The sequence below is a fragment of the Hermetia illucens genome, chromosome 1 (assembly GCF_905115235.1).
Source record: "Hermetia illucens chromosome 1, iHerIll2.2.curated.20191125, whole genome shotgun sequence".
NCBI classification, from domain to species: domain Eukaryota; kingdom Metazoa; phylum Arthropoda; class Insecta; order Diptera; family Stratiomyidae; genus Hermetia; species Hermetia illucens.
In genome coordinates, this window is record NC_051849.1 from 215,333,215 (window position 1) to 215,360,239 (window position 27,025).

The window sequence follows — 27,025 nt, forward strand, 5'->3', positions numbered from 1 at the left end:
ATCCAGATTACGCTTTTGATAAAACAAAATGGCGAAACTGATCGTGGCGAGCCGACCCCGCTTGTGAATGAGACAAAGGCTAAAGAAAAATAATAATCAGGACGTTAGGATGAGTCGCTTCCCTGCTCATCGTCTGCGACTGGCTTAGGAGAGCATTCATATTCTGACGATGCTTAATTATATCCTGAACCGGAGAATGCACCTCGATTCGCAATTCCCCTCGAATAAATCGTGACCATCCTAATTTCTCGACGTGGTACCCAGTATCAGTCTTCCATATCTCCCATCCGTCTGACGAAATGTTCTGCGCAAAGTGTTCCAAAAGATAGGAACAATATAGCTAGATTGAGCAATGAGCATGCCCAAGTACATGCCGCCACTCGTCGTTTTCAGGAGGTTTTGTCACTACTACTTCTTCAGTGATCCATGATAACGGACCGTGATGGCTCGTATTTTACTCCTCTCAGGATTAGTTGGGCTAGTATGAGCCAGTGGCTATTTCGCAGGCGGCCTTCCTGTTTTCTCAGTAACATCAGAACTAATTGACCGAAATGCATGTTAAGAATCCCCTTATCCCGTCTGACTCGGTTTGTAAATGGTGCAGGTTCTCCAGAGTCCACATCCTCCAAAACACCTGCCATTGTTCATACAGCGCACGCTAGGTCTTGTCTACTTTTGATAGAGATTTCAACGGACGCTGAACCAAAAACCACGTTTGGTGGCCCTTATTCTTCCTTGAATGTATCCGCACGCGAATCTGAGTTTCAACCTGGAGATATGTTAGTTGCGCTCCATTTGGTCTGTGGGCCGGACCAGGTGAATGCGGACTTATCCACTCAATCTTTAAGTTTACTTGACCAATTTACTCCTGAACTAGTCAATTTCGCACTCTACACCAACTTATTATCAGATTCACCATCAGAACCAGTTTCACTGTTGACATTTAGGTTCGCAACTCCACGGGTTATTAGGCACTGCACTTGATTAAAACCCATTACATACTATCTCGGCACCACGCTTCTAACAACTTATCGAACAGATAAGTTCATTAGATTGTTATGATCCAGTGAAAACGCAAAAACGAGTGATATTCTACTACTACTTCCAATGCTTGTATTTATTCTCTTTCCAGTATGTTATCTACGCGCGTTGTCTTATCAGTGCCGATTACGATACAGGTGAAGCTGATATTGCGTACGACCACCTTCATTATTCTATAATATTTCCTCGGGAAACACCTAATTAGAATATCGTTAAAACAGGATCGGCTGGAATAGTGGAATATATCACCTGAGATTGCATACACGAGTATCACATAGTGCATTGGTTTAGTGAAAGTGTAACGTCCTTACTTCGACACTAAAATGGTGACGTCGTGATAACAAGAACTAGTCAAAAGTGAGTTCATGATTATGATTCATATTAAAGATTATGCTCAATACTCTGGCGAATCTGCTGGAACCGATTAGCAATCCATGTCCCAAGTTTTATCAAATCAGAGACAAATCCAATAGAGAAACCAGTCTTATGTTGAAAAAAAAGTCATTAGCAGCTGCACCCACTGTGACTCATTCTGTACTGATATGACTAATATATAGGTATGTATGGTGTTGATATAATTGGTGGAAGCCTTTTCGCCCGTGAACTCCCATAAAAATACGGTTGTTTCTTAATAGTGTAGTATAAGGGGGGGACTCAAAATTAACTTCTTCAACTTCTTCAGTTGAGCAAAACAAGCCTAAAACCAGCTAGCTTTTGACGCCATCACCATGAGAAAACAATAGCAAAAATCATAGTACCATTAAGTCCTGAGTTTTCCTGGATACTTTCACTTCTATGGCCGGTGTCAGTGCCTTTTTAATTTTCAAAAAGGACACAATTTATAAACAAGTCAAAATACCGCAAGCTTAACTTAACTTAAGGGGGGGTTTTCGAGTAAACTTCCAAAATATGGTAATATGCTGGGAGGATGTACTTAGAGGCCTAGATTTTAAGTAGATGCACCGGTTGGATAGGTTCTTAGAACGAGACCTGTTACACTTTTCGAGACACATATTTTGAGCTCTCACTTCCCCTACGTCTCATCCATTATCAGAAATAATATCAATTTTGAAAAGTACTGATCAAGCCCTTTTATTAGATATCCCACATGACCATATTCTGTGGAAAAAAATGTATACCCCTGACATGTATTGCGAGTTCCGTTGTGCGGTTGAGTTGGTACCCCCAGTAAGCACCCTGGACTGTTCTATTCCTATTAAGTTCACCCAGCATAGTTCCCTCAGCCGTTCCTTTTGATTTTTTAATGTCATAACCAAGAACCCCTTTCCGATTCCACAGAAGAATTCTGGTCCATGCATAGGCGTCCCTGTTCCCTTCCTGACCAATCCATCTGCTGCTACTGTTCATTATCTTCCAACCCAACATAGCCTGGAATCCAGAGTATACAGAGCTTATTGTGTAAAGACGTTCCCACGCCAGTTTTGAATTCGCCTAGTTGATCCTAAGTGCCTTGATCTCCGCTTGGCTCTCGGTTAGAACAGCAATGGTCTGTCCCCCTGTAGTTCCTTTGGAGTTTAAGGGAGGTGCATCTGTCTATGGTGTATATCTCGGCCTGAAATATGCTAGTGTGCTTTCCCATTGGTTCAAAGTAGATTTTCCTTAAACCAATGACCTGAACATCCGCTCCCTTTGCTGTGAGGGATCCGTCTGTATAATAGCCAATCAGTTGCTGGTTTAAGCCATGTCATAGCCACGCTATCCCAGTTTGACCTGTTACTCCACAGTGTTTTAAACTTCTTATCGAAATGAAACCTCGTTGCCACGTTATCCTTTGGTATCAGTAATTTAGGGTACCACCTAGAAAAAATAACAATCTTCCTTCGATTTAGGCAGCTGAAGATCGCCCTCCTTGCCTGCACTTTTATGTGCAGATGGAGAGAAGTTAATCTCGGAAGGACATCCAAGGATCCCGTTTGACATGTCTCCATTGCTCTACTGATACACACCCAAGCCAGTCTTTGGAGTTCGTGAAATTGAATGGTTGTTATCGTGAGTTCCGTTCTTTCTGCCCAGATTACCGTCCGTAGGTAATCATTGGCCTTACTATTGCACGAACGATGTAAGCGAAGTATTCTGAAAAATTTAGGATACTCGCTTTCGGAATAAAGTCCACTTTTGCCCGCCTCCATGCCCTTGATATATATCCCAAAGATATGCTGCCCCTTATCAAGCTTATGAAAGGCTCTATGATGACTTCCAGGCCCTTCTAGAGTAAGGCTGCGAAGATGCCATATACTGCAGGTTATTTCATTTGTTTAAAGGTTCTCACTGCCCACCTTACTCTAACCTCTGAGTATAGCCCCTTTGCTAGTTTCTAGTTCTCCTTTCTTCCCCTTTTGTTCATTGTAGGGATGTCGGTCAAAATGTTATCGCCTTTCGCCGCAGGGACCCAAGGGAAATGAGTTCTGAGGAGCAGATGTACCTCATCTTCCTTCTTAAGGCAGACTGAAGATGTTGCCCTATCTTTGGCTATAAATTTGTATAGCCTGGTTGTTTTTGTGATCCCTTCATAGAATTCCCTAAAACTGTTCCGCTCTCTCTTCTCTGATCACGTTGCTATACGCAGTCAGTGTATTCTTGTTCCTTGGCCAGTTTCCGGTTCATTTTGCCCGGTTGAAGAGTTTTCGCACCTGTGTTCTCATTTTGGCTAGATTCCTGTCCACCAGGGTGCATCCCTTGCTGACTTAACTATCTTAGCCGGACAGCGGGCCTCATATGCGTCAATGACGGCTTTGTTGAGGTCCTTTACCATGGTTTCCAGTTCGCTCCTGATATCACCACCTCTTTGTAGGTGAACCATGTTGTTGCTCAGATACGTTGCATAGGAATCCCAATCCGTTCTCCTGGGATTCCTTATTATTCCTTTTATTTCGGAGTTGGAGGTTTATCTAGGCTATCTTAGTGTTTGAAGCTCTTTTCCACTATTGCAGTATCACCCTCCAATTGATGCTGCCATGCAAGTCGTGGATGCCGTTCGACGAGCAGAGGCACAAAGCCGCCGAAACCGACGGGTGGTGCTCCTCGTAACACTTGACGTCAGAAACGCCTTCAATTCCGTAAGATGGAAAAACATTCTAGGCACACTAGACAATACCTTCAACGTGCCTAACTATCTCTTACGGATTTTGAGGGACTATCTGAGGAACCGCTCCCTGCTCTATGAAACACTAGAGGGTCAATGGTGGATGGAGGTCACGTCGGGGGTAGCACAGGGAACCATCCTAGGGCCGGACCTCTAGAACGCTACCTATGACAATCTGCTTAAACTCGACATGCCAGAAGAGTCGCGCCTGGTCGGCTCCGCAAATGGTGCCGCAGCGCTTGTTGCTGAACGCACTGTCGAACAGGCGCAAAGCAGACTCGGCATATTGATGCGACGGGTACGCGGATGGATGACTACTCATGGTTTCAACCTTGCACTGGAAAAAACCGAAGTAGTCGTCCTGACTAAAAAGGGAATTCCGACCCTGCGTCCCATATCGTTCGGCGAGTCGATCATCGAGTCAAAATCAGCGGTAAAGTACCTCGGGTTGACTCTTGACTCAAAGATGAGCTTTTCTGAGCAAATCCAAGCGGCAGCGAGCAAGGCTGCGGCTGGAGTTTCGGCGTTAAGTAGGCTAATGGCAAACATTGGGGGTCCTACGTCTAGTAGGCGACGTCTCCTGATGAGCTCAACGCAGTCTGTTCTGCTCTACGGCGCAGAGATATGGGCTGGCGCTCTTAAAAAGGAGGTATATCGTAAACGCCTCGCGCAAGTACAGAGACGGGGAGCTTTACGGGTGGCATCTGCGTACCGCACTGTCTCTGAACCGGTCGTGATGGTGATCGCGGGAGTTATCCCCGTTGCCCTTCTTGCTAGGGAACGTCAGGCCATATACAAGCGCAAGGGAGATGAGCCAAGTGAGGTGGTTGCTCGCGAAGAACGGCAACACACTCTAGACAAGTGGCAGCTCTCTTGGCAAAATGAAACTAGAGGCAGATGGACTGCGCAGCTCATCGGCAATTTAGGTGCGTGGCTGAATCGGAAGCATGGTGAGACTGACTATTTCCTTACCGAATTTTTGAGTGGGCTCGGAAGTTTTCAGTCTGACCTGCACAAGATTAGAAAGGCGGGTTCTCCGGATTGTGTGTTTTGCAATGGAGTTGTGAACGACGACCACCACACTTTTTTTTCTTGTGGAAAGTGAGATGGAGTTCGTCAGCAGCTCTATTTAAACACAGGGGATCTCTCTCCAGACAACATTGTCGAAGAGATGCTGAGGACTGCTGACAGTTGGGACCGTATTGCCCATTACGTTCGGGCCCTTCTCGTTGCTAAGAAGATAGAACTCAACCGGTGGAGGAACCGGATGGCAGGGGGTTCCTTGAACTTACAGTTCCCTTCCTCCTCTCCCCTCCCGTTGGTGAAAGGAATTCCCTGATTTGAAGGCTCCGCAAGGCGGGAGAGTTCGGGGACTAGCCCGAAGTAATGTGACAAACGGTTCCAGGCTAGCTCTCTGACGATGGGGAGGTGTTTAGTTGGTAGTCCGACGGCGTACCGAATCGGGAGTCCAACACTGTGTGCGTAAATGCATTCACCTACCCTACCCCACTGCTTAATCCAGTTTTTCAGCCTCCGAGATTCCTTCGGGGACCTCGGTAGGTTTTGCACCCGATGTCTTCTCCGAAATGTCTTTCCTCGGCTTTTCCCTGTGAACGTGCATAGGTATGTTACCAAATCTATAGCTAATATAGCGATTTCGACGGTTAGTTATCTCCAGGGATCAGTCGTCTAGCCCGGTCATGAGGAGTTTCCCTTTGAAGGCTCTCCATAATCGCGTATCAAGACCATCGTTCTGAGCAATTAGAAGGCCCATAAGATCCTTTGTCTCTAGTGTCGTGACTTTACGAAGAAACACCATCACCATGTGTGCTGCATGTCGACAATTCTATTCCTTCCCGGCCGGGCAATTTAGGGACTATAGTCCTAAGCTATTCCGCAGTGGACTCCATCGCGCAGTCCATCAGTCTGTTTGATTCCCAAGGTAGAGTAGTCTTCTACACCGGCAATTACTCCGACTCCTAATTTTTTAAACCTTCCCCTCCTAGCTCCTGATCCCCATCCATCTCCCGTATTTCACCCATCATTCTCCCTCTTCTTTTCCCATCCCCTCCCCACCTTTTGGCGGACTGGAACAGTTCCATGGTTATGGTCCACGGACCCCTCAGTATTGGGAAATCACCCACAAGTTTAATTTTGCACCTTTAGAATTTTATCTTGCCAAACGGCCATCAGGTCTTGAAAGCGGACTAACCTTACGGTTACGATATTTTGGTCAATGAGGCTCCTCAAAGTGGTCACCTGGTGCAAATATACCGAGAATTACAGTGGTACAGGCTGGACATTTTGCGGTGAAGCGTGGTACGATGATAGGACTGTGACCAGCACTCCTATCCTTACAGTGCCGTGATATTGTACTTTGATAAGCTTGCCAGAAGTAAGCGCTAGGCGCGACCCCAAGGGATATCAGAACGAGGAACACATCAACAGTATAGTAAGGCATATCAACAGACAATACCGATGCTAAGGAGAGGGGGCTTTGTATGAGCAATTCAACGCAATCTAGGAGATTGGACTTATCTTCCTTGATGTTCGAAGCGAAAGAGGCAACCCTCAACGAAATTATCACCTTATGGTCGCTTGTCTTCGCCAGGTTATTTTCTTCGCATCTTCGCTCAGGGATGGAGACCCCCAACCCCTGAAACTCAACACGGTACACTGTCCGAAAGCTGTCGTTTGGCAGTGAGAAACTCTCTTAATGACCGGGGACCAAAGTTCGCTGGAGACTATGGATGGATCGTCACTCTTTTCTCTAATTCAAATAAAATTGTTGGCCACGCACCGAAGATCTGGCTGACTGTTGAGATTTGGAAGAGATTTTGATCGACAAGCGTATGGAATTGAAGGCTTTTGTACGCCTAATGGTCTGCCTTCGGCACTTTTCCGGTCAGCCCTTGAATTCCTGTAGAGCTACTACTTCCACAAATCCTGAGGAAGGAGGATTAGATGGAACATAACCCTCAACTTGTCTACGATGTTGGGATGGGTATTTGTCTGCTCCCTATCGTCCCAAAGATGATGGATAGATTTATTTCGAAGCTCGTCAAAGGACACGTGGAAAGCGTGATCAAAAGGAAATGAGTTGAGTTTCGCTATGGGTCCTCTTGCGCTAATCACATGGACACAGCATGGAGTTTAGACTACCACTTTATCTGTTCTTTATCCATTTCGATGAGACTTTCGACAGTGCGATCTACATAGGAGGGGCATTTCTGAAGAAAGTGATAGTTATCATCAGAGCCATATATGATTTCGCAAAAGCCGAAAGGGGAGTCTGCCAATTTCACGTTTGGACGAATTGCTCTAGATAATCTTTGTTGTGAGGCTTTAGGATAACGTCATCCTCGTAGAGAGTTGAAAGTTGGATGTCCCAAGCGGGCACAGAGACAGAAACACAGTGATACTGGTGACATGAGAACTCCTGAATTTATTGAAATGATATCCCTCAACTTTCCCAGTAAGATGACCACTTGGAAACCACATCAACAACCCTTAATAAAAGCAATACAGAACCAAAAAGTAAAAGAGGGACGAAGACGGTTACGGTTTCGTACCAGGGCAAAGGCAACTCATCAGGCGCTACCTCACCTCTGCCCTAGGAGCAGTGTGACCGAAGCGGCTCGTAGATGTTATATACTCCCTTTTATAATTCGCAAAACACAACATTCGCACCCTTGTCCTGTCGCTCCCAGGGTAGAGGTGAGGCAGCGTCTGATGAGTTGCCTCTGCCCTGGTACGAAACCGTAACCGTCTTTGTCCCTCTTTTACTTTTTCAATCTTGGGTGTTAAACTCAAAAAGGGGAGCCCGTGAACCATAAAGAGTGGGAGCAAGTTGCTCTCCAATTGGTCCGGTCCGGAATCAAGTAGATGCGGACTTAGAACCCCCAATTCTTAAAAAAAAGAATATAGAACCATTTTAACCATTTCTTCTCTTCTGGTTGTTATACAGAATACCACATCATCACAGAGACTAATAGCTTTCGAACATGGACCGAAGAGAAACGACATCGATGCAACCTATTCAGGCTGATGCCAACAATATACCTAAAGGTAAGACTTCTAGAACCGCTCAGAAGGACAATATGAAACCATTTCATCCCTCTACACAAAGGATCAATTGATTGCGGTGTACAAGCGATTGGATGTTGCAATGGACCAGGGTGTCAAAAACTTGGAACAATACGAACATTCTTAATCATCTTCTCCATAACAGGGATACTACAGGGAGCTGTTGATAGCTATTTCCGAATATCTGTAAAACAGGCAGCCCTCGATTATGGATTTGACGCAGCAATTGTCGGTAATTCATGAAAATTACATTTTGGAACTGATAAAAACAGCCTTGTTTCTGCAGATTGGCTACTAGCGGCCAACTCTATTGCACAATCGATAATTGCCATCTTCATAACGCATTGGGCGAGTAAATTCCACCACATGTCCTGGCTTGGATGTCTGACAATGATTCAAGCGTTGGGTTGTATTATGGTGATAGTGCCAACTATCTCGTCGCAGTAAGTAGAGGACTTCGAAAAATGTACTAACGCTTGGAACGTCGGTGAGAAGGAAGTGTTGGGGTTTGTCTATCTCCGATTATGCTAGATTCCAATCAACGTTCCAGCATTACGAACGTTTCAACCTTATTAATACAAGGAATAGCAGGCACTGAATACAACATTTCTTTTTCACAGAAACCTTGAGGGCTCTTCCACCAGTCTTGCACCAATCACTCCCCTCTGCCAAAAAACAGCGAATATAAAATTCACGAACGGGAAACCCTATGCAGTAGACACATTGGTACTATTGTTCATACTCCAACTAGGCACATCGCTAGGAGCAACAGTATTCTACACATTGGGTTTCACCTATCTAGACGACAATGCTGAACTGGTCGATAGCCCCGCCCTCATTGGAACAGCCCTGGCAGCTCGATTTTGGGGTCCACAATTCGGCTCGGCGGTATCTCTAGCAGTAAACGCGACACCTTTCACATGGTGGCTTGGATGGACAGTAATTGCTCCATCACTTTTCATTCTCGGATTTCTACTAACGCTTTTCCCCAGACGCTTACTAAAGACCGTTATTAAAATGGCAGCCAATCGTATTATCGAAACGAACAACTTAACACCACACCAACCAGCCAAGTTTATTGAGGATGTTAACTTGTGGCCATCGTTGAAGCGACTTTTTCAAAATAGGATTCTGATACTAAATATCCTGGCCATGATGTTCATCCAAGCTGCCTCGATGAATTATTTAAACAGCGAACAGGACTACTTGAAATCCCGATTCTTTGTACCTTCAAATGAAGCGAGTGGTCTTATCAACGAGTGGACTTCAAGATTTCTGGCAAATTTACTTAAGCCCCCGACGATAGCTCTAACAGTGCTCGTTGCTGGGTTGATCATTGCCAAAATTAATCCTAGTGCAAGGTAAGATGTGTACTACCTCTCAAATTCAGACTAGCACAATGACTGTCTTTTTTCCATAGGTCTCTCACGATATGGAATATATCAATCGGGGTCATCACTTGTCTCCTCTACGTGTCATACATCTTCATAAAATGTCCAAATGTAAAAATGGCTGCAACTATGGGAAACAAAATAATGCAACCGTTTTGTGCAAGTAGCTGTGAATGTCCACAGAATCTGCAGTTTCTCCCGGTATGCCCGCAGGGATCCATACAAACATATTTTTCGCCATGCCATGCTGGATGCTCATCACAGACGGTTCTAAATGACGTCACTGTAAAGTCTTGGATCCTCTCTTTTAGGAATACTTGAAACTAAAAAGGACTCTTTTCTTCAGATCTACCAGAATTGCACATGCGGAGCTGACAGCAGTTTTACCACAAAAAACATATTGGCAACTGAGGGCGCTTGCAACTACAAGAGCTGCCAAAAAATGTGGATTGTATTCCAGACAATGGTGATATTTTCGGCTGCCTTGCTCAGTAGTGGAATTATAGGCCGAATCATAATTTCGCTCCGAAGTGTCCTTACACAGGATAAGTCTCTAGCGCTCGCCCTTGAGCTCACCATGGTAGGTCTATTCACCTACATACCTACAAAGATTGGATATTACTTCGTATCAGGCACGTATAATTCAAAATATAACAGACAACCCTTACCTGACCTTAAGAATTCCCACAGTTTACACTTGTCAGTTCCAATCGGTCAGCAATTCCGAATGCGAACTACATCAATCACCGCTACATGGGAACATCCTTAATATCATATCAGCTTCTTTGATCTTGATTGCAATCATCTTGGACTGCGTCCTACTCGCTTTTGTGAAGTACCTGGACTGCTATCACGACACCACCGAAGAGTCCTTCCGAACTCTTCCTTTACGAGCAATCTCCTCAAACAGTCGTTATGAGGAGCTAACAGAAAATGGTAGAGATGAACAGGATGGGTCGTTTGTAGACAGCAATTCACCACTGATACATTCGATTCAAAGCACCCAACCAAGCTTCAGAGGAACAAGTAATACCACTTCCGAAAACCACGAAGAAAGCCCGAGTAGGGCATTAACTGCTGATAGTCCAGTAGATTCCAACACAGAACACCTGGACTTCAATGTAGCGAATGGAGATAATAACACAGGTCAATCGACAGATGAAACGACAGGACCATCGAATATTTATAGTAATACACAACAGTCAAGGAAAAATGTAGGACCAACAAGTCCTGAGACAGATTTTTAATAAATTAATTTATAAATCTTAGTATGTAAGCCTTGAATTTATCGCCAGTTCTGTTATTTCTTTAATTTTCATTAAACAATCGCCACGAGCGCGAAAACTATGAACAAAGGATCTTTGACAAAGTATACACGCATGTAGGCTCATAGCTGCAGGCATATGTATCTCGATAGCGAGAATGATTCCTTCTAGCAATTACTTGACACGATGACCTCTAACATAAATACTGACGACCATCTATAGCGTCATTGAGGGTCATCTTAATTATCAGGCAGAGCGCAACAGGTGCCATGTCGGATAAAAGCTTGGAGAACGCAATGAGTGTGCCGAATATATTGTCGATTTTGCGGAAACTCATCGACTTTGTATTTGGCAATACGTGGACCCACCACCACCATTTTGGAACGACCAGTCGCATTTATGGTTTCATCAAGTCGGGTCCGCGTCTGTGGTAAACTGTATTAAGTCCGACAAATTGAGGTACCGTCTGATAGTAGGCACATTAGGTGACCCTGGTTTTCGCAAAATTTCCGACATTCTGCGCGTACCCCCGGAAACTGAGAGATACAAACCACGTATCTAAGATAGAGCAGAGCAGAAGCTGGAGACCATGTTGAATCTCCAGTCGATTCGGAGATAAGAAGCCTTCGCAGTTATGCAGGCAAATGCCTGATCTGGCAGGTATGAATGCCTTAGAAGACCTCCTCAGAATCAAATGGCTCGCCCTGCTCCCGTGAAATGTGCGCAATATTCTGAAAGTATTTAAAGCGTGCAGCACACAAGAACTTCTAGATGCAGTTGATACCATCGTCGACTCTCCGATTTTGTCCTCCTCTTTCGCTGCGAGCGCAGTCCCAAATGTTTTCGAAATACAGAATCGCTCGTCAGAGTTATCGGAGATAAATAAGTTGCTATCTCAACCCGTGTCAAATCCTGACACGCGTTAACGAGTCCAGCAACAGTTTGTAGCATCAGAGCAGGTGACCAGATCGTGATAGACCACGGAGAAGGGAACGCTCTTCTTCAAGGATACGGCCACACAAAAATGGAGTGTGCTTTTACCACAACCGCTTTGGCTCCATAGCTGGCAAAGTCAACCAAGCTGTCGTCCATTGAATTTCAGCATTGTCGCAGATCCAAACAAGTGCAGACGACCAGCAGAAGGAAATTGAAGCCCTCATCGCAGAGTACTACAAGCGTTTTGTGGGCATCGGAGGTCTCATCACAGGGCCCACCGCCAAATTCAAGCACCACATAGGTAACCACCTATCTTCTTCAGACCTCGTTAACTGCTTGCCTTTAAACTTAAGACTGCTAAAGCGGAGTTCAAATTGTTGCAAGAGCTAGGCGCCGTCAGACTTCCAAGCAGCCCACATGCAAGTCCCCTGCACATGGCTTTGTCAAAGTCCGGAAAGTTCCGTCCTACAGGCGATTACCGGAATCTCAACGCGCAGACAGCGAAAATGCATGGAAAAAGAGTCTTCCCTACGATAGATTTGAAAAGAGCATACTTACAAATCCCGGTTGCCGAAGAAGATATCCCAAAGACGGCAATGACTACGTCATTTGGGCTTTTTGAGCTCGTAAGGATGCCTCTAGGTCTTAAAAATGCGACTGAAACGTTCCAGAGGTACATGCACAGCATGCTTGGACACCTAGATTCTTCAATGGCGATTAGAGGTGGAAAGTAGGTGGAAAGTCCCATCCAGTTGGTTTTTTTTCGAAGAAGCTGTCGCCTAGAGAGCAGAAGTATAGCCCACACTACCGTGAGCTCTTGGCAATTTCCGCGACACTTAAGCACTTTGCCCTCCCTCTCGAATGTAGACATTTCGTGATACGTAATGACCACAAGCTGCTGGTCAAGGCGTTCCAACAACGTCCTGAGAAAACTTGTCCACGGCAGATGCATAGATAGATTTACCAGAGGGCCACAAGCAATACCTCTAAAAAAACATAACGACAGACACAGTTGCTGCAGCATTTTACTCTGGATAGATCGCGTTTTTCGGGACGCCACTCACCATTACAACCGACCAAGGCCCGCAGTTGGAGGCAGCACTTTTTACATCTTACCATCCTCAGAGAAACGAAATGGTTGAGCGCTGGCACCGGACTCTAAAAGCAGCACTTATGTGTCACCATCACAAGCCCTGGACCGAAATTCGGCCAACCCCTACTATTGGGACTCATAACTGCGTGCAAAGAGTACATCAAAGCTTCCCCACCTGCATAAGAGTGCCAGGAGGGTTTCTCGGTTCGGAGGACTTACCGACTTCGCCCGTTTCTTTTCTGGACCATCTGCGAAGCCACTTTCGAGCCCTTCAACCAAGACCTACATAGCACCACATTAAATCGAAGATCCTCCTGGATCAAAGTCACCTGCACACATATCTTCAAACTCCTTGCACCTGTCAAACCGCTATTAACTCTTTCATATACAGGACCACATATGGTGATTCGGAGGCTAGACGATAGTCGATATATCATCAACATCGACAGCAAACCAGCCACCGTGTCAACAAGTTTGCTAGTAGCAGCTTATGTAGCTGCGTACATAACGTTTCGCTTTAGTCCCAGGCAAACGCTAAAAATGCATCTGCTAATACACAACATGATCAGGTATATGGCCCAACCATGCAAGGCATAGAGGAGCAAAAAAGGTTAATCATCATTTTTGAATATTCGAATATTCTGTACTACAATTTAGAATATTTAATTGAAATGAGCAAATTAATTACCTCGCCAGGTCGCCAAAGTCGCATATAATACTGGGCAACTGGACTTCCGAGACCTGCTCAAGAAAAGATCACTGAAGATCAAAATTAATGCAGCTACCACAATTTTGTTACGAATGTTTCTGATTGTCAACGGGTTATAAGATGGCATAACGGGCTTACTAAACGTCTGAATGCAGGAACTACAATTCCTCTCTTGAAATAAAAAAAAACAGAAAGAAACAGGAAAGCACAGGAAGAACGTATGACACAGTAGAAATCACAATTGCTGGGAGAGCAAAACGAGCTAGTAGTAGAGTCACGTTCAAGTTGGAGTACACGAAGTCAGACAAAACATTTGCTGGAAACTACCGGCCTAATAACTGAACTATTCATCAGAAAGTATGAGATATACTTTGTTTTATCATTATCATACACGACGCAACAACCGGTGTTCGGTCTACGTGTCCCTTAGTAAAGAACTCCAAACATCCTAGTTTTGTGCCAAGGTCCACAAGCGATATCCCAAGCAAAAATAACATAACTAATTTACCTGCAAGATTTTCTATTTCTAGCATAACAAATTTACATAATATTTACATTACTTAAAAAGAATCTACAGTTGGGGATTGGCGGTTTGCTTTTACATCTGATCGATTCCTTTTCAATATAAGGCGTTCTTTAGCTGCCCTTTCATGCCTGTTAAAAAACAACAGTTAAAGCAATTAAACCCTCTCTTCAAAGACCAATTCTTATCTTAAGTGGAATAGACCTTTCTTACCTTCTTCTTAGTTTTTCTAACGTCTCCTCTGTAGGTTTGGCTGGTTCACGTTCGAGTTCCCAGATCAGATTTCGAAGTTTATTTAAGGCATCAGCAAGATTCATTTGTTGCGATCTGGTGAGGTCGCTTTTTATGATGAAGCAACCATCTTTATTGATTTTGTTTCGGTGCTAAATTATAAAGAAAATGAAAATTGATTTTTACGAGATAAGATCAAACCTCGAACGCTATGAATAATTAAGGAAGTCTAGCAGAAGTTGACCGCATTGAAAACTAACTGGCAAAGTTAAATAATAAAACGAAATAGAAGCTTTTTTAGCATCGGTCAAATATGAAATCAAGAAATCCTATAATTATTTTTGGGGAATAGTAACTGTACGTGATCGGTTTCTCGATTTGGCTCTATCGAATGCCTGATCTGAGTGCAATCTCGAGGCTTTTAAATCCCCATCTAGCGTATCAAGCCGCCGTTGTTGAGGCCTGCCTTTTGGTCGTTTATCATCGGCTTCGATGTTCACGAATTGCGTGACCATAACATCGAAGACACCTCTCTCGCAACTTTTCCACGATCGGTGCATAACGATCGCGGATAGCCTCATTTCGGATGTGATCAAAACGTGTGACGCCACTAGTCCAACGTAACATCTTCGTCTCCATTACCGCAAGACACCGTTCATTGTCTTTTATAGTTGGCCAACACTCAGAACCATAGAGAGCGACAGGACGGACAACATTGCGGTAAATTTTCGATTTAAGAACACCAAAGAATACCAGTTGTGGAACGCCACTTCATCCAGGTTGCGTTAATGCGTGAAGCAATTTCATAACGCAGTTCTCCATTGGCTGATAGCGTTGACCCGAGGTATTTAAATCGCTTCTGGGCGATATGATTGATTTAATTAAATGTTCAGTTCATTGCCACTAGAGGAAGCCCAACTGACCTTATGGCAGGCCATGTGCTCGAATAATGTGCCCCCGAATACAAGGCGACAAGAGTTTCAGAAGTCAACTGAACCTTCCATCGCTGTTGTCAAATAATTAAAAAAATGCCTCCTCATTACATGTCCGAACAAGAAATTATCAACCCCCCCCCCTCCCTCAAATCACAATTTCACCTCTCTTGAACTGTTTTTAATTGCTCCTCAAAGCATCCTTCTCCATTATATCGGAAATCTCCAACACTGGGCTTTTCAGAGTACAAAAACATAATGTCACAAGAGGGCGAGTTTCACTCTCCAAAATCTCATTTGGTTTAGATACTCAGAATGTGGTCTAGTTGAAGAAACCGAACAATTTAGGGACCAATCATAAACCATTTTCGATACCGAAAGGTCATGGCCATAAAATCAACCTCTAGCTAAGGCACAACGCGTTGGACACGTTTCGGTAGCAATATAGTTCCAAAATTTGGAGGTTGATAGGCTACAAATTTCTATTCTTCTTCTGTCGCCTTTTGCGACAAGCAGTAAAAACTACTTGGAAAGGTTGAATTTTCAATCTCATCCCAGGAGGAGGAAATCCAACCCCAATCCAATGAAAACTCGTGGCGGTCACCATTTCTTAAAAAGTTAAGTTAAGTATTTCAAACAATTTTATTCTCGTAGCTGCCACGAAAAAGCTTCTATAACAAGACCAAAGGCGGCGTCCATACTCTGAATCAAATGGTTGGCACACGTCATCGGATCCAGAGCGGATATGAATCAAAAATCGTGATTAAGTGCAATCATCGTCATAATGTGTAAGAATGCCCTAACTTCTCAATGTAGGATGAGTTTAAGAAGGAAAACCTACTTATTGTGCCCTTATACGCTTGTTCCCCGGTGTCGGGATAAGGTTCACAGTTAGACCCTACTCGTTATAAGATGAAAATAGCCTCTCTATGGGTTTTCTATATCGAAAGAACGTGTTGGACATATCGTCCATGAATATTTGGGTATGCGAGAGCTCTGTTCAAAGTGGATGTCCCGGCAGCTCAGAATCAACAAAAAAAAACAATCAGTTGACGGTTCTGCGCAGTGTTTGAAGCTCTTCCTATATAACAAACTCGAATTTATGTGTCGATATGTGACAATGGACGAAATATGGCTGAATAATTTCACACCAGAATCAAAACGATCGTCATCTGAGTGGACTGTACGTGGTGAAACGACTCCAAAGCGTGCCAAGACGCAACAGTCGCCTGGCAAGGATATAGAATAAGTATTTCGGGATGCGCATGATATAATATTCATCGGCTATCTTGAGAACGGAAAAACCTTCAACATCGAATTACATAGCGCTATTGTGGCGTTTGAAGGATAATCGCGGAAAAACGGAACCATTTTAAGAAAAAGAAAGTGTTGTTTCATCAAAACAGTGCACCGTGTCACAAAACACACGAGAATTGGACTTCGAATTGCTTCCGCATCCACCGTATTATCCACATCTGGCCCACAGCGAATTTTTCATATCCCCAGAAGTCAAGAAGAAGAAAGAAATTTACCGCAGATGAAGAGGTAATCGCCGAAACTGAGACCTATTTTGAGGAAAAAGACAAATCGAACTATAAAAATGGTATCGAAAAATTGTATAACCGCTATAATCGTGGTATCGCCCTCGAAGGCAACTATATTGAATAATAAAATCAAATTTTATCAAAAATTTTTTCTTTCTGTTAACCTACGAAGTTTTCCACCCCATCGAAACGATCACGTAAAAACCGCATAATATTCAACGAAACAGTGATTTATTTTTTGCTTATTTTGCGCCTCAGAAACGATAAGCTTTTTCGGAAGACTAGTTCAAAACACCGAATCGCCTTCCACCCCATTCAAAATCATCAAAAATTACCTCTTGCAGTAGCTTCTGCCTCGTCTTCTCCGGCAACCAACTAGCAGACTCCACTTTGAATTGAACATGAACTTTAGTATTAACACGGTTCACGTGTTGTCCTCCAGGTCCACTGCTGGCCGAGTATGTTATCTGCAGCTCCTTAATCGGAATGTAGCCATTGAATTTTCCAGGAGATTGCTCCGGCTGAAAAACAAATTAGTTCAGACAATGTGGGGTCCATTGTAACTATACTTTTAAGACTTTTCAAAGTACTTACCGGTGGAGGAGTGTAGATACTCAATTTGCTATTCGGATATAATGACTTCAAGGAAATTTCACTTTGGTAGCTGTACGCCCGGCTGAGGGCTGAATAGTTTTTGTTGCCCTTTTTGCACGCAACCCGGAGGATTACTCCACCAATTCTTCTCATCATTTTCACGGTGACTAATTAAGACTTCCGTCGCTTTTTCAGAAAATTATGTTAAATGTGAAAATTGGTGGCTCAAAACCTAACCAAACGAACAGCGAACCATCAGCCCCTAGACAGGAAAAATGACACTAACTTGACAGTTCCAGGGATGATTACTACATGGCAATGAATGGCGACCTGTAGTTTCCCCTTCACTTGAATTGCACGTGCGACTTGACGTTGACGTTTTTCTACGGATTCAAGTGGATATTTATGTTGCCGCGTCTTATTAGGGGAAGTTTCTGCTTCAGCTCGCAATGGAATCCGATACGAAAGGTGTACGTGAGATTCAGAAAACAACGCGTTACTAATCTTGCTGACAATTGGCTTTGTGTATTCCAGATAACTTTGGAGCTCCAGCCCACTCCCGCTTCAAACTCGATGCAAACTATCAATGAAGGAAGCGCTGAGATCCTGTGCAAACAAGGCCACGTATTTTACAATCCCGTTCAACAATTCAATAGGGATCTGAGTATTTCTGTTATATCAACCTACAATCGTTTGTTCCGGGCTGGAGAAAGTAAGGGTGAAACCGGTGAAGGTGAAAGGGACGCCTGGAAACCTGGTGTTAAAAGTGAAGTAAGGATTCAAGTTTTTTATATTATAATCTCTTGGTTGTTTAAAATAATCTGCTTTCTATGATCTGCTTATATGTTATTGGTTGCTATAAACTACATACGCCTTAAAGCTACTAAGAACTCCCTGAAAAGCTGATATTTTTTTCTCAGTAGTTCAACAATCTCGCGTGCCGTTCATTCCTAGCTCTTCCTAAAAAAGTTGGCTCCGACTGACTATTCGTAATCAAGAAGGGATTAGTGATCAGTTTTATTGCTCTTATATACAACACTGGACTATGGACACACGTCAGCAGCTTGCAAGGGACCGGACAGGAAGACAGCATGCCGGAGATGCGGCCAAGTTGGTCATTGGGCTATGGGTGGAGTCACCGGGCATAAGGCCATCATGCCCGAAACCGAAAAAGACATCAGGCTGGTCCGCTAAAACTCTAGATGAGCAGACCTTCATTGAGGTGTGGTTAGATCAACCTGATAAAGCGGGCGCCTCTATGGAAAGAGCTGCCCATGTGGCCCAATGCATCGCCAAAGCGTGTGACGCGTCCATGCCGAGGAGGTGTTCATTCCCCAGTAGAGGACCAAACTACTGGTGGAATGCTGAACTGGCCAGCCTTCGATCAGCCTGTCACCGAGCCAGAAGAGCGGTAGGCAGAATCGACCAAGGGCGAAAAAAGAGCGCGCCTATAAGGAAGCCCGCAAAACCCTGAAGCTCGCCATCCAACGAAGCAAGAGGGAATGCTTTAAGGAGCTCTCTTTAGAAGCGGACGTAAACCCGTGGGGGAGCGCCTATAGAATCGTAATGGGACGATTCAGAGTCCGATCATCTCCGCAGATCACGTGCCCTTCACTCTTGTTAAAAATTATCCAGGGGTTATTCCCTCAGCAAGAGGAGGGCATAGACAGCTTCCAGCGACCTCTGAACGACACGGCAATACCGCCTGTTACCAGTAACGAGCTGCTAGAGATCTGCGCTAGGATAGGAGATAAAGCTCCGGGTCTGGATAGCGTGCCCAATAAGGCCCTTAAGCTTGCCGTGAAATCGCTGAGTTGTTCGAAGCGTGAATGTCCGAGAGGATATTTCCTGCATCATGGAAACGACAGAAGTTGTTGCTACTGCCTAAGGCTGGCAAACCTTCAGGTGAGCCAACCTCCTGTAGACCTATTTGTCTTTTGGATACTGTGGGCAAAATGCTAGAACGGTTGTTGAGAGCCAGGGAGGTCTCTCAGATCGGCAGTATGGGTTCCGTAAAGCCAGATCAACCATGTCATCAAAATGGTTACTGGCTTGGCCGAAGATGCAATCCACGGAAAGGGTAGTACTAGCAAATATTGCATAGTAGTGACCCTGGATGTGAGAAATGCATCAATTCGACCAATTGGAACCTAATTCGGGAATCTCTGGCAAATATTGGTATTCCTGCTTATCTTGCAGCTATTGTCAACAGCTATTTACAAGAGCGGAGGGTTTGGAGGACCCCAGGAGTACGTTGTCTCCGCCCGTGTCCCACAGGGCTCCGTACTAGGCCCGCTGCTGTGGAACATCATGTGCAACGATGTTCTTAATCTTCCCCTTCCGGAGGAGGCGCTGGTTGTTGTCGCAACGCAACTCGAAGATGCTGAGTTACACTCATGCGAAGCAATCAGTGCTGTTAAGGGTTGGCTAGAGAGTTCTGGTCTGACACTTGCGGAGGAAAAAACGGAAGCGGTCCTCATCATCAAGCGCCGTAAAAGAAATTTTGCCCGTATTCAAATTGGGTATCATATCATCACTTCTAAGCCTGCGATCAAATACTTGGGAGTGATGATAGATGAGAAGCTTAGCTATAAGCCACACGTGCAGTATGTCTATGACAAAGCATCCACTTCGAGTGTGGCCCTGGCAAGAATGATGCCGAACGTGGGAGGGCCACGGCATGCTTCCAGGTTGCTTATAGCTAGGATAGTGAGTTCTATCCTACTCTATGCAACTCCAGTTTGAGGAAAGGCATTGCAGGTTACATTTAACGCTAACAAACTGAGTTCAGTCTACAGAAGAACAGCCCTAAGGGTGTGCTCGGCATTCAGGACTGTCTCAGATGATGCAGCATTCGTCATTTCTAGAATGATGCCCATTGACATCTTGGCAGATGAGATGAGGAATATATATAATGCGAAGTCTATCTCTCCTTTATCGCAGACGAAGAACGCCGAAAGGGAGAGATCGCTAAATAGATGACAAGAGCGTTGGGAACGCTCGGGAAAGGGTCGGTGGACACACAGGCTCATCCCTGCCAGCAAGGAGTGGTTGGAGAGACGGCACGGTGAGATTAATTATAATCTAACCCAGTTTCTCACAGGGCATGGAGGCTATCGCCAGTACCTATTCAGGTTTATACTAGATACCTCACCCGATTGTCCAAACTGCAATGGAGTCCCAGACGACCCAAAGCATGTATTCTTCCACTATTCAAGGTTTATGGAGGAAAGGAAGAACCTAGAGGAGACTTTAGGAGAGGTGCTCGTACCAGAGAATCTGGTGCGAAGAATGCTAGCATGTCAGGAAGACTAGGATGCGATCAACTCCATGGTCGTATCTATCCAGAGCAAACTGCGAAAGGCAGAGGAGACCAGAAAAGCGCGGTTACGCACGCTGCGTAGAGACGAAAGGGGACCACGCTAAAATGAGCTAACTCCGTCCCGTGATGTAATACCGTACGGTGGTTCCACGGGGCTTTTGGGGAGTCGGGGGTGGTTTTAGTGGGTAAGAATCCCAAACGCTGGCGTGTCCAGGGCAGTGTCTTTTCAAGATTTCCACATCCTTAAAAAAAAGTTGGTCATCAAGCGAAGACCTGCAATGAAAGCGAGAGTTGCCTTCTCTGCAGGGATCGTGGCGCGTCTCGTGAATCGTCGTCGCACACAATTTTCCAATTTTCAGGACGGAATTGGAAAGGGCTAGGGTGCGAACGGCATGATCCGCATTTTACAAATTCACATGCACCAGTGTGTAACCGCTCACCAGTTGCTACTACAGTTCACTACGGAAATAAATGCTGATCTAGTGCTACTTAGCGAGCAATACCGAATCAAGGACCCGTCCTCATGGCATCTCGACTTATCGGGTACCGCTGCCATCTGGGTCCGGGACAATGTTCGACTTCGTGTTGTTGCCGAAGGCCGAGGGGACGGGTTTGTCTGGATCCGGTGTTTAGGGATAACGTTTACCTGACGCCGAACGAGACGATGCCGGCTTGATGCTGTGGAGGACACCTTTACGAGCACGTAGGGACGAATCCTGGTAGGCGGTGCTTTTAATGCCAGGACCCTTGAATGGGGCATGCCTCAGTCAGACTCCAGAAAGAAACGGATTCTGGGAATGGCAGCGGGAACCGGGCTCGTAGTTTTAAACACCGAATCCAAGCCAACGTTTCGGCGCCCAGGTTGTGAAGGAAGCATTCCTGACATCACTTTTGCGTTGGAATCTCTGTCATCATCGGTGGACGGGGGGCGAGTCCTAGAAGACTTCTCGAAAAGTGATCACCAGTACATTGCGTTCGAAGTGGTTGACGCTACTTGCCGCGAGCACCAACGCGATGCTCCCCCTGCCTGTGGAATGTCGCGAGGGTGAACATCGCCAAGTTCGTCGAAGCTCTTGGAGCAGATAGGGCCGAGCTGGGGGCCACTCCGTGGGGGAAGAGTGTCACAGCTGACGCCGTCGTAAATTCAGTGATGAATCTGAGAAAAACGGCGTATGAGGCTTCCATGCCCCGGAGAGGCCCCAGGCGCGACAAGCCTTCTATTAACAGAAATTGTCGACCTACGGAAGGAGTGTCATAAATTCCGCCGTTTGGCACAACGTTTGCACACCAACGAGGAGAGATCAGCAAAAAGGAGACTCCGCAGCGCTATAAATAAAAGGAAAGCTCGCGGCTGGCAGAATCTTGTCAACGAGGTGAATGAGGACTTGTGGGGACTTGGCAATAAGCTTGTTACCCGGAAAATCGAGGCTCTGCGTTGTTCCCCAGACACCCTGTACGGGTTAATGTAAATAGCGCGGAAAGCGTCGTGGATTGCCCCCCTTTTCACAATAAGAGAGCTCGAAGAAGCGGTTCTCACTATGAAAAAAGGGAAGGCGCCAGGTTCTGATGGCATCCCGGCGGAAGTTTACAAACTGGTGTTCCGCCAACGGCCAGAATTGCTGCTTGAAATGTTCAACGTCTGCTTGAAGGAGGGCATTTTTCCTTGTCCCTGGAAAGTGGCCAGACTCGCGTTAATCAGTAAGGGTAAAGGAGACCTGGATGGATAACTGCTCAAGGTTTCAGCCTTGCGCTGGAAAAAACCGAAGTAGTCGTCTTGACCAGAAGGAGAAACCCGACCCTGCGTCCCGTATCGATCGGCGAGGTGACTGTAGGGTCAAAACCAGCGGTTAAATGCATTGGTTTAATGCTCGACCCGAAGATGCGCTTCTTTGAGCAAATCAAAGCTGCAGCGGACAGGTCTGCAGCTGAAGTCGCGGCCTTGAGTCGACTAATAGCGAATGTTGGGGGCCCTATATTCACGCCGTTGGCTCTGCTCTACGGCGCGGAGGTATGGGCTGATGCCCTTGACAAGGATGTGAATCATAAGCGCCTTACTCAAGTGCTGAGGCGAGGAGCTTATGTGAGTGACGTCTGCTTATCGCACCGTCTCCGAACCGGCTGTGATGGTGATCGCGGGAGTGATCCCCGTTGCCTTCCTTGCCAAGGAACGCAAAGCTATCTACCGCCGTAAGGACGAGAACTTAAGATAGGTGATTGCCCGTGAAGAACGTCAACGCACCCTTACCGAGTGGCAACTTTCCTGGCAAAATGAGCCAAGAGGCAGATGGACTGCACGGCTCATCGACAATTTGGACCCGTGGTTGAACCGAACGCACGATGGGATTGATTACTTCCATACCCAACTTCTAAGCGGCCGTGGAGGTTTCAGTTTCATCTGCACAGGATTAGGAAGGCGCAATTTGATTGTGTGTTCTTCAATGGAGTGGCGGACGACACTGAAGACACCTTTTCTCTTGCGAGAGGTGGGACGGCTTTCGTCAGCAGCTTTATGCAGACACAAGGGAACTCTCTCTAGACAACATTTCACCTCTCAATTAAAAAGCGGTCATATCTTTGATGTAAGCCAGTAAGTTCTCATCAGCTCAAATTATATGACTATAACATCGAAAACGCCTCAATTTCTCCACGGTATGTGTATTCCCATATCCGTCATCGATGTCCTCAGAGCGAGTGTTACGATAACAGATTGCAATCCTGTCGAACTTAGTTTTGTTACGTACATAATTGGAGATTCTGCGTTCCACCAAATCGGAGGCAGTTAATTCCCTTAATTATTTGGAATATAATTACGCCGAATGACTGTTAATTTCCTCTATCTTTGGGCATAGAAATAAAAAAAAATCTTCAAAAAATTCCAGAATGGCCTTCGAATTCTTGAAGCTTTATCTGCTACAGGACTGCGCAGCATTCGATATGCTAAGGAAATCCCAGGCGTAAAAGAAATAATTGCCAATGATTTATCCAAGTCGGCCGTAGAATCAATTCGTGAAAATGTTATACACAACAAAGTTGAGGACTTGATCGTACCAAATCAAGCAGATGCCACGTAAGTATCGCAATAGGTCCATATGTGAAACACTTCACTTATAATATCGCCTTCAGGACCCTTATGTATCTCTCAGCTCCTCCGGAGAAACGTTTCGATGTCATCGATTTGGACCCTTACGGATGCCCGAACAAGTTTTTGGATGGAGCTGTACAAAGCATAAAAGACGGAGGGTTGTTACTGGTAACTGCTACTGACATGGCTGTATTAGCCGGCAATACCCCGGAAGCCTGCTTTGTCAAGTACGGGTCAGTTCCTTTGAAGACAAAGGCATGCCATGAAATGGTAATTTAGCTCCTGCAGAATTGATGATGATTTTTGCTATTCTTTGTTTTAAATAATTTTTCCAGGCTCTTCGAATTCTCCTACGATGCATAGAAGGGCATGCGAATCGCTACGGAAAATACATTGAGCCCCTTCTTAGCATATCTGCTGATTTCTACGTTCGGGTATTTGTTCGAGTATTCTACGGTCCGATAGTTTGTAAACGGAGTTTATGGTAAGTGTAGGTCTTTCCAGTTTGTGGTTCCCTGTTCTAAGTTGATTTCCATTCAGTAAGCAAGCGATGATATACCAATGCACAGGCTGTGAAACGTTCACCTTACAACCACTGGGCACTTCGAAACCAGTCGAAAAGAACCCAAAACTAACAAAGTACGGACTTCCTACAGGACCCACAGTGAATACACATTGCATGCATTGCAATCATAGGCACCATGTAGGCTTTCTCAACCCTTTCATACTTACTTTGTTTTATGACCTTTTTATCAGTTAGGTGGTCCTATTTGGTCAGCGCCCATCCACAACCAATCATTCGTAAACGAACTTCTGGCAGCCGTACAACGTGAACCTCTCACGCAACTCGTAACCAACCGTCGAATTGTTGGAAAACTTAGCGTAATCAGTGAGGAGCTACCGGACGTACCACTTTACTACTCCTTGGACAAACTATGTTCGGTACTGAGACTTGAAATCATCCCCGTATTAAAATTTCGATCAGCTCTCCTCCATGCTGGCTATGAAGTATCGTATTCACATGCCTGTAAGAATTCCATTAAGACAAATGCACCGCCTGAAGTTCTTTGGGATATTCTCCGCTGTTGGTCAAAAAGGCATCCGGTTAAACCAGAACGTTTAGTTGATGGAAGTGCGACAAAAGCAATTTTAGAGCAAGTTGTAGAAAAGGAATATAATTTAGATGATATCCATCCGAACGCTAACCCTAAGAGCAGGAAGGAGGCACTTGCTCGCTATCCAGAAAATCCTGCGGCACATTGGGGACCTGGAACACGAGCCACATTGATGTGAGTTTTGGAGTTAAGTTTTCCAATTTTGCATCTAATTTTCAATGTTTTTTCAGGATTGGAGAAGGAAAAATGGAGAAAAGTCACAAAAATCAAAACAAACGACAACGGACGAAAGATTCGGAGAGAATGTCGCCTGATGAGAAGGCGGTGAAACTTGACGATAAAAATTAGAATTATTCAGAATTTATTAAATTGCGGAGAGTCTTCAAATACTTGAAGAATTAAAAATAATTTTATGATTTTTTCGACTTTTTTTCTATCAATCTTCTCGCAGAATCTGCAGACATCTCCTAACGTCCTTATTTAAAAGGGCTAGGATCGCTAGGTTTTCTTCAGCGCAAGAGCTACGTTAATAAAAACTGGTGTAGTGAACTTCTGTTGAATAACCCGCATCCCCACCCAAACCATTCCACAAAAAGAGAACCTAAGAGATCGATATTGACAAATTCCCGTAGCGGGGAGGGCGATGGTTGCTCTCTCACCTTCGTTATCCCAGGTTCGAATTCCGATCGCCATAAATATTACTTGCATCGCTGCTGTAGGCTTAAGACTTGTATAGCATGTTGTTGTCGCTTTGTTCCTCGAGGTCCTGCTAACCTAGCGATACAAGGGTCACACCGGTCCGGCTTACAATGACTCCCAATATGAACGGAATGGCAGGCTGTTGCTTATGATGCCAGCGTTGTCGATATTTTTATAATGCAGTTCGTAGGAATGTTGATATCCGTAGTTTTGAGTAGTGTTTTCAGGCCGACAGTAAAGGGTATCTCGTCAGAGTGTCTTCGTTGATACTGGACAACACCTTTGAAGAGGCGGGAAACGAAATGGAGACTAGCAGGATCTCCTTATTTTACGGACGTGAAAAAAAAATGAAACAAGAGCGGGGTGTGTGATTATTGTAGCAAACTTAACAGCGCGCGAAAGCTACGAGGTTAGACAACTAAGTAATAAGACTGATTCCATAAAAACCGTATATTTAAAAATTATTCTACAACTTTGTCATCCCTTTCAAAGTATTCCCCTTGGGCAGCTACGCTGCGATTCCAGCGCGTTTTCCACTCTTCGTAACATTTCTAGAACGCTTCTACTGGGATGTCCGCGAGTACCTTCGTCACGGCCGCTTGAATGTCCGTAATTGACTCAAAATGGGTTCCTTTGACCACCAATTTTATTCTAGGGAACAAAAAAAAAGTCACAGGGTGACATATCACATCAATCAAGCAGCGTGGGATCGTTTTTCACTTGTTCCAAACAGTTTTCTGTGACGGTCATTCGATGCTGCTTTTGCTGCTCAGAACCATCTTCGCACATAACTTTTTCATCCCCAGATCGTCTGTTAAAATTGGTCTGACTCTTTCACGGTTCATACCCAGTCCCGAGGCCAATATTCGAACTGCTAAAAGCCGATCTTCATGAAATAGAGCGCGCACACGCTGCGCATTCACGTCAGTTTGCACCTCGACTGATCTCCCGCTACACCCCTCGTCTTCCGCGCTGTCACGCCCCTCCTTAAACTCTTTATGCCATCGAAGCAGCTGGGCACGACTAAGAGCACTATCATCATGCACTTTTACAAATTTACCGTAAGTTTCCGAAGGTGTTTCGCCCAATCTGACGCAAAATTTTATGGCGACTCGTTGCTCGTTTCTCCATGGTGACGAGCACCACCAGCATACGTCTACTCAACACGACACAGCAGGTGAACTAAACAAGCTAGAGCGATGGTAAATATATCAATGGAGAGGGGAAGGGAAAGGGAATTTGAAGGTTGCAGGTTTACCACAAGCACGGCAATGAAATCAGTCTCATTACTTAATTGTCTAACCTTGTAGAACGAAAAGCAGGGGGTAAATTAGACGTGAGAAGGGAAAGAGATGGGAA

General features: G+C 45.0%; 3 protein-coding genes across 5 annotated transcripts; 2 read left to right on the top strand and 1 right to left on the bottom strand.

The window, feature by feature from the left end:
* The first annotated feature begins 1,169 nt into the window (after positions 1 to 1,169).
* LOC119646208 (solute carrier organic anion transporter family member 2A1) lies at positions 1,170 to 10,970 on the top strand. Of its 2 annotated transcripts, none has more exons than XM_038046589.1 (8): positions 1,170 to 1,398; positions 8,112 to 8,212; positions 8,274 to 8,462; positions 8,517 to 8,673; positions 8,851 to 9,591; positions 9,651 to 9,906; positions 9,968 to 10,253; positions 10,312 to 10,970. In XM_038046589.1, the coding sequence occupies exons 2-8, from the start codon at positions 8,149 to 8,151 to the stop codon at positions 10,866 to 10,868; spliced, it is 2,250 nt and encodes a 749-aa protein (XP_037902517.1). In that variant the 5' UTR covers positions 1,170 to 1,398; positions 8,112 to 8,148; the 3' UTR covers positions 10,869 to 10,970. The 2 variants fall into 2 exon arrangements, with proteins under 2 accessions (XP_037902517.1, XP_037902518.1); XM_038046590.1 differs by lacking the exon at positions 1,170 to 1,398 and adding an exon at positions 1,508 to 1,598.
* A 3,154-nt stretch (positions 10,971 to 14,124) lies between these two features.
* On the bottom strand, positions 14,125 to 17,774 carry LOC119646381 (peptidyl-tRNA hydrolase ICT1, mitochondrial). The gene is made up of 4 exons (XM_038046825.1): positions 17,449 to 17,774; positions 17,190 to 17,375; positions 14,361 to 14,530; positions 14,125 to 14,278 (listed from the first exon to the last, which is right to left on the bottom strand). Exons 1-4 carry the CDS (start codon positions 17,602 to 17,604, stop codon positions 14,185 to 14,187), a joined length of 606 nt encoding a protein of 201 aa, XP_037902753.1. The 5' UTR covers positions 17,605 to 17,774; the 3' UTR covers positions 14,125 to 14,184.
* LOC119646380 (probable tRNA (guanine(26)-N(2))-dimethyltransferase) lies at positions 17,771 to 25,388 on the top strand. Of its 2 annotated transcripts, XM_038046824.1 has the most exons (8): positions 17,774 to 17,918; positions 17,983 to 18,219; positions 23,650 to 23,837; positions 23,894 to 24,122; positions 24,188 to 24,336; positions 24,393 to 24,555; positions 24,609 to 25,141; positions 25,198 to 25,388. In XM_038046824.1, the coding sequence occupies exons 1-8, from the start codon at positions 17,898 to 17,900 to the stop codon at positions 25,313 to 25,315; spliced, it is 1,638 nt and encodes a 545-aa protein (XP_037902752.1). In that variant the 5' UTR covers positions 17,774 to 17,897; the 3' UTR covers positions 25,316 to 25,388. The 2 variants fall into 2 exon arrangements, with proteins under 2 accessions (XP_037902751.1, XP_037902752.1); XM_038046823.1 differs by having other exon boundaries at positions 17,771 to 18,219.
* The last annotated feature ends 1,637 nt before the right edge of the window (positions 25,389 to 27,025 follow it).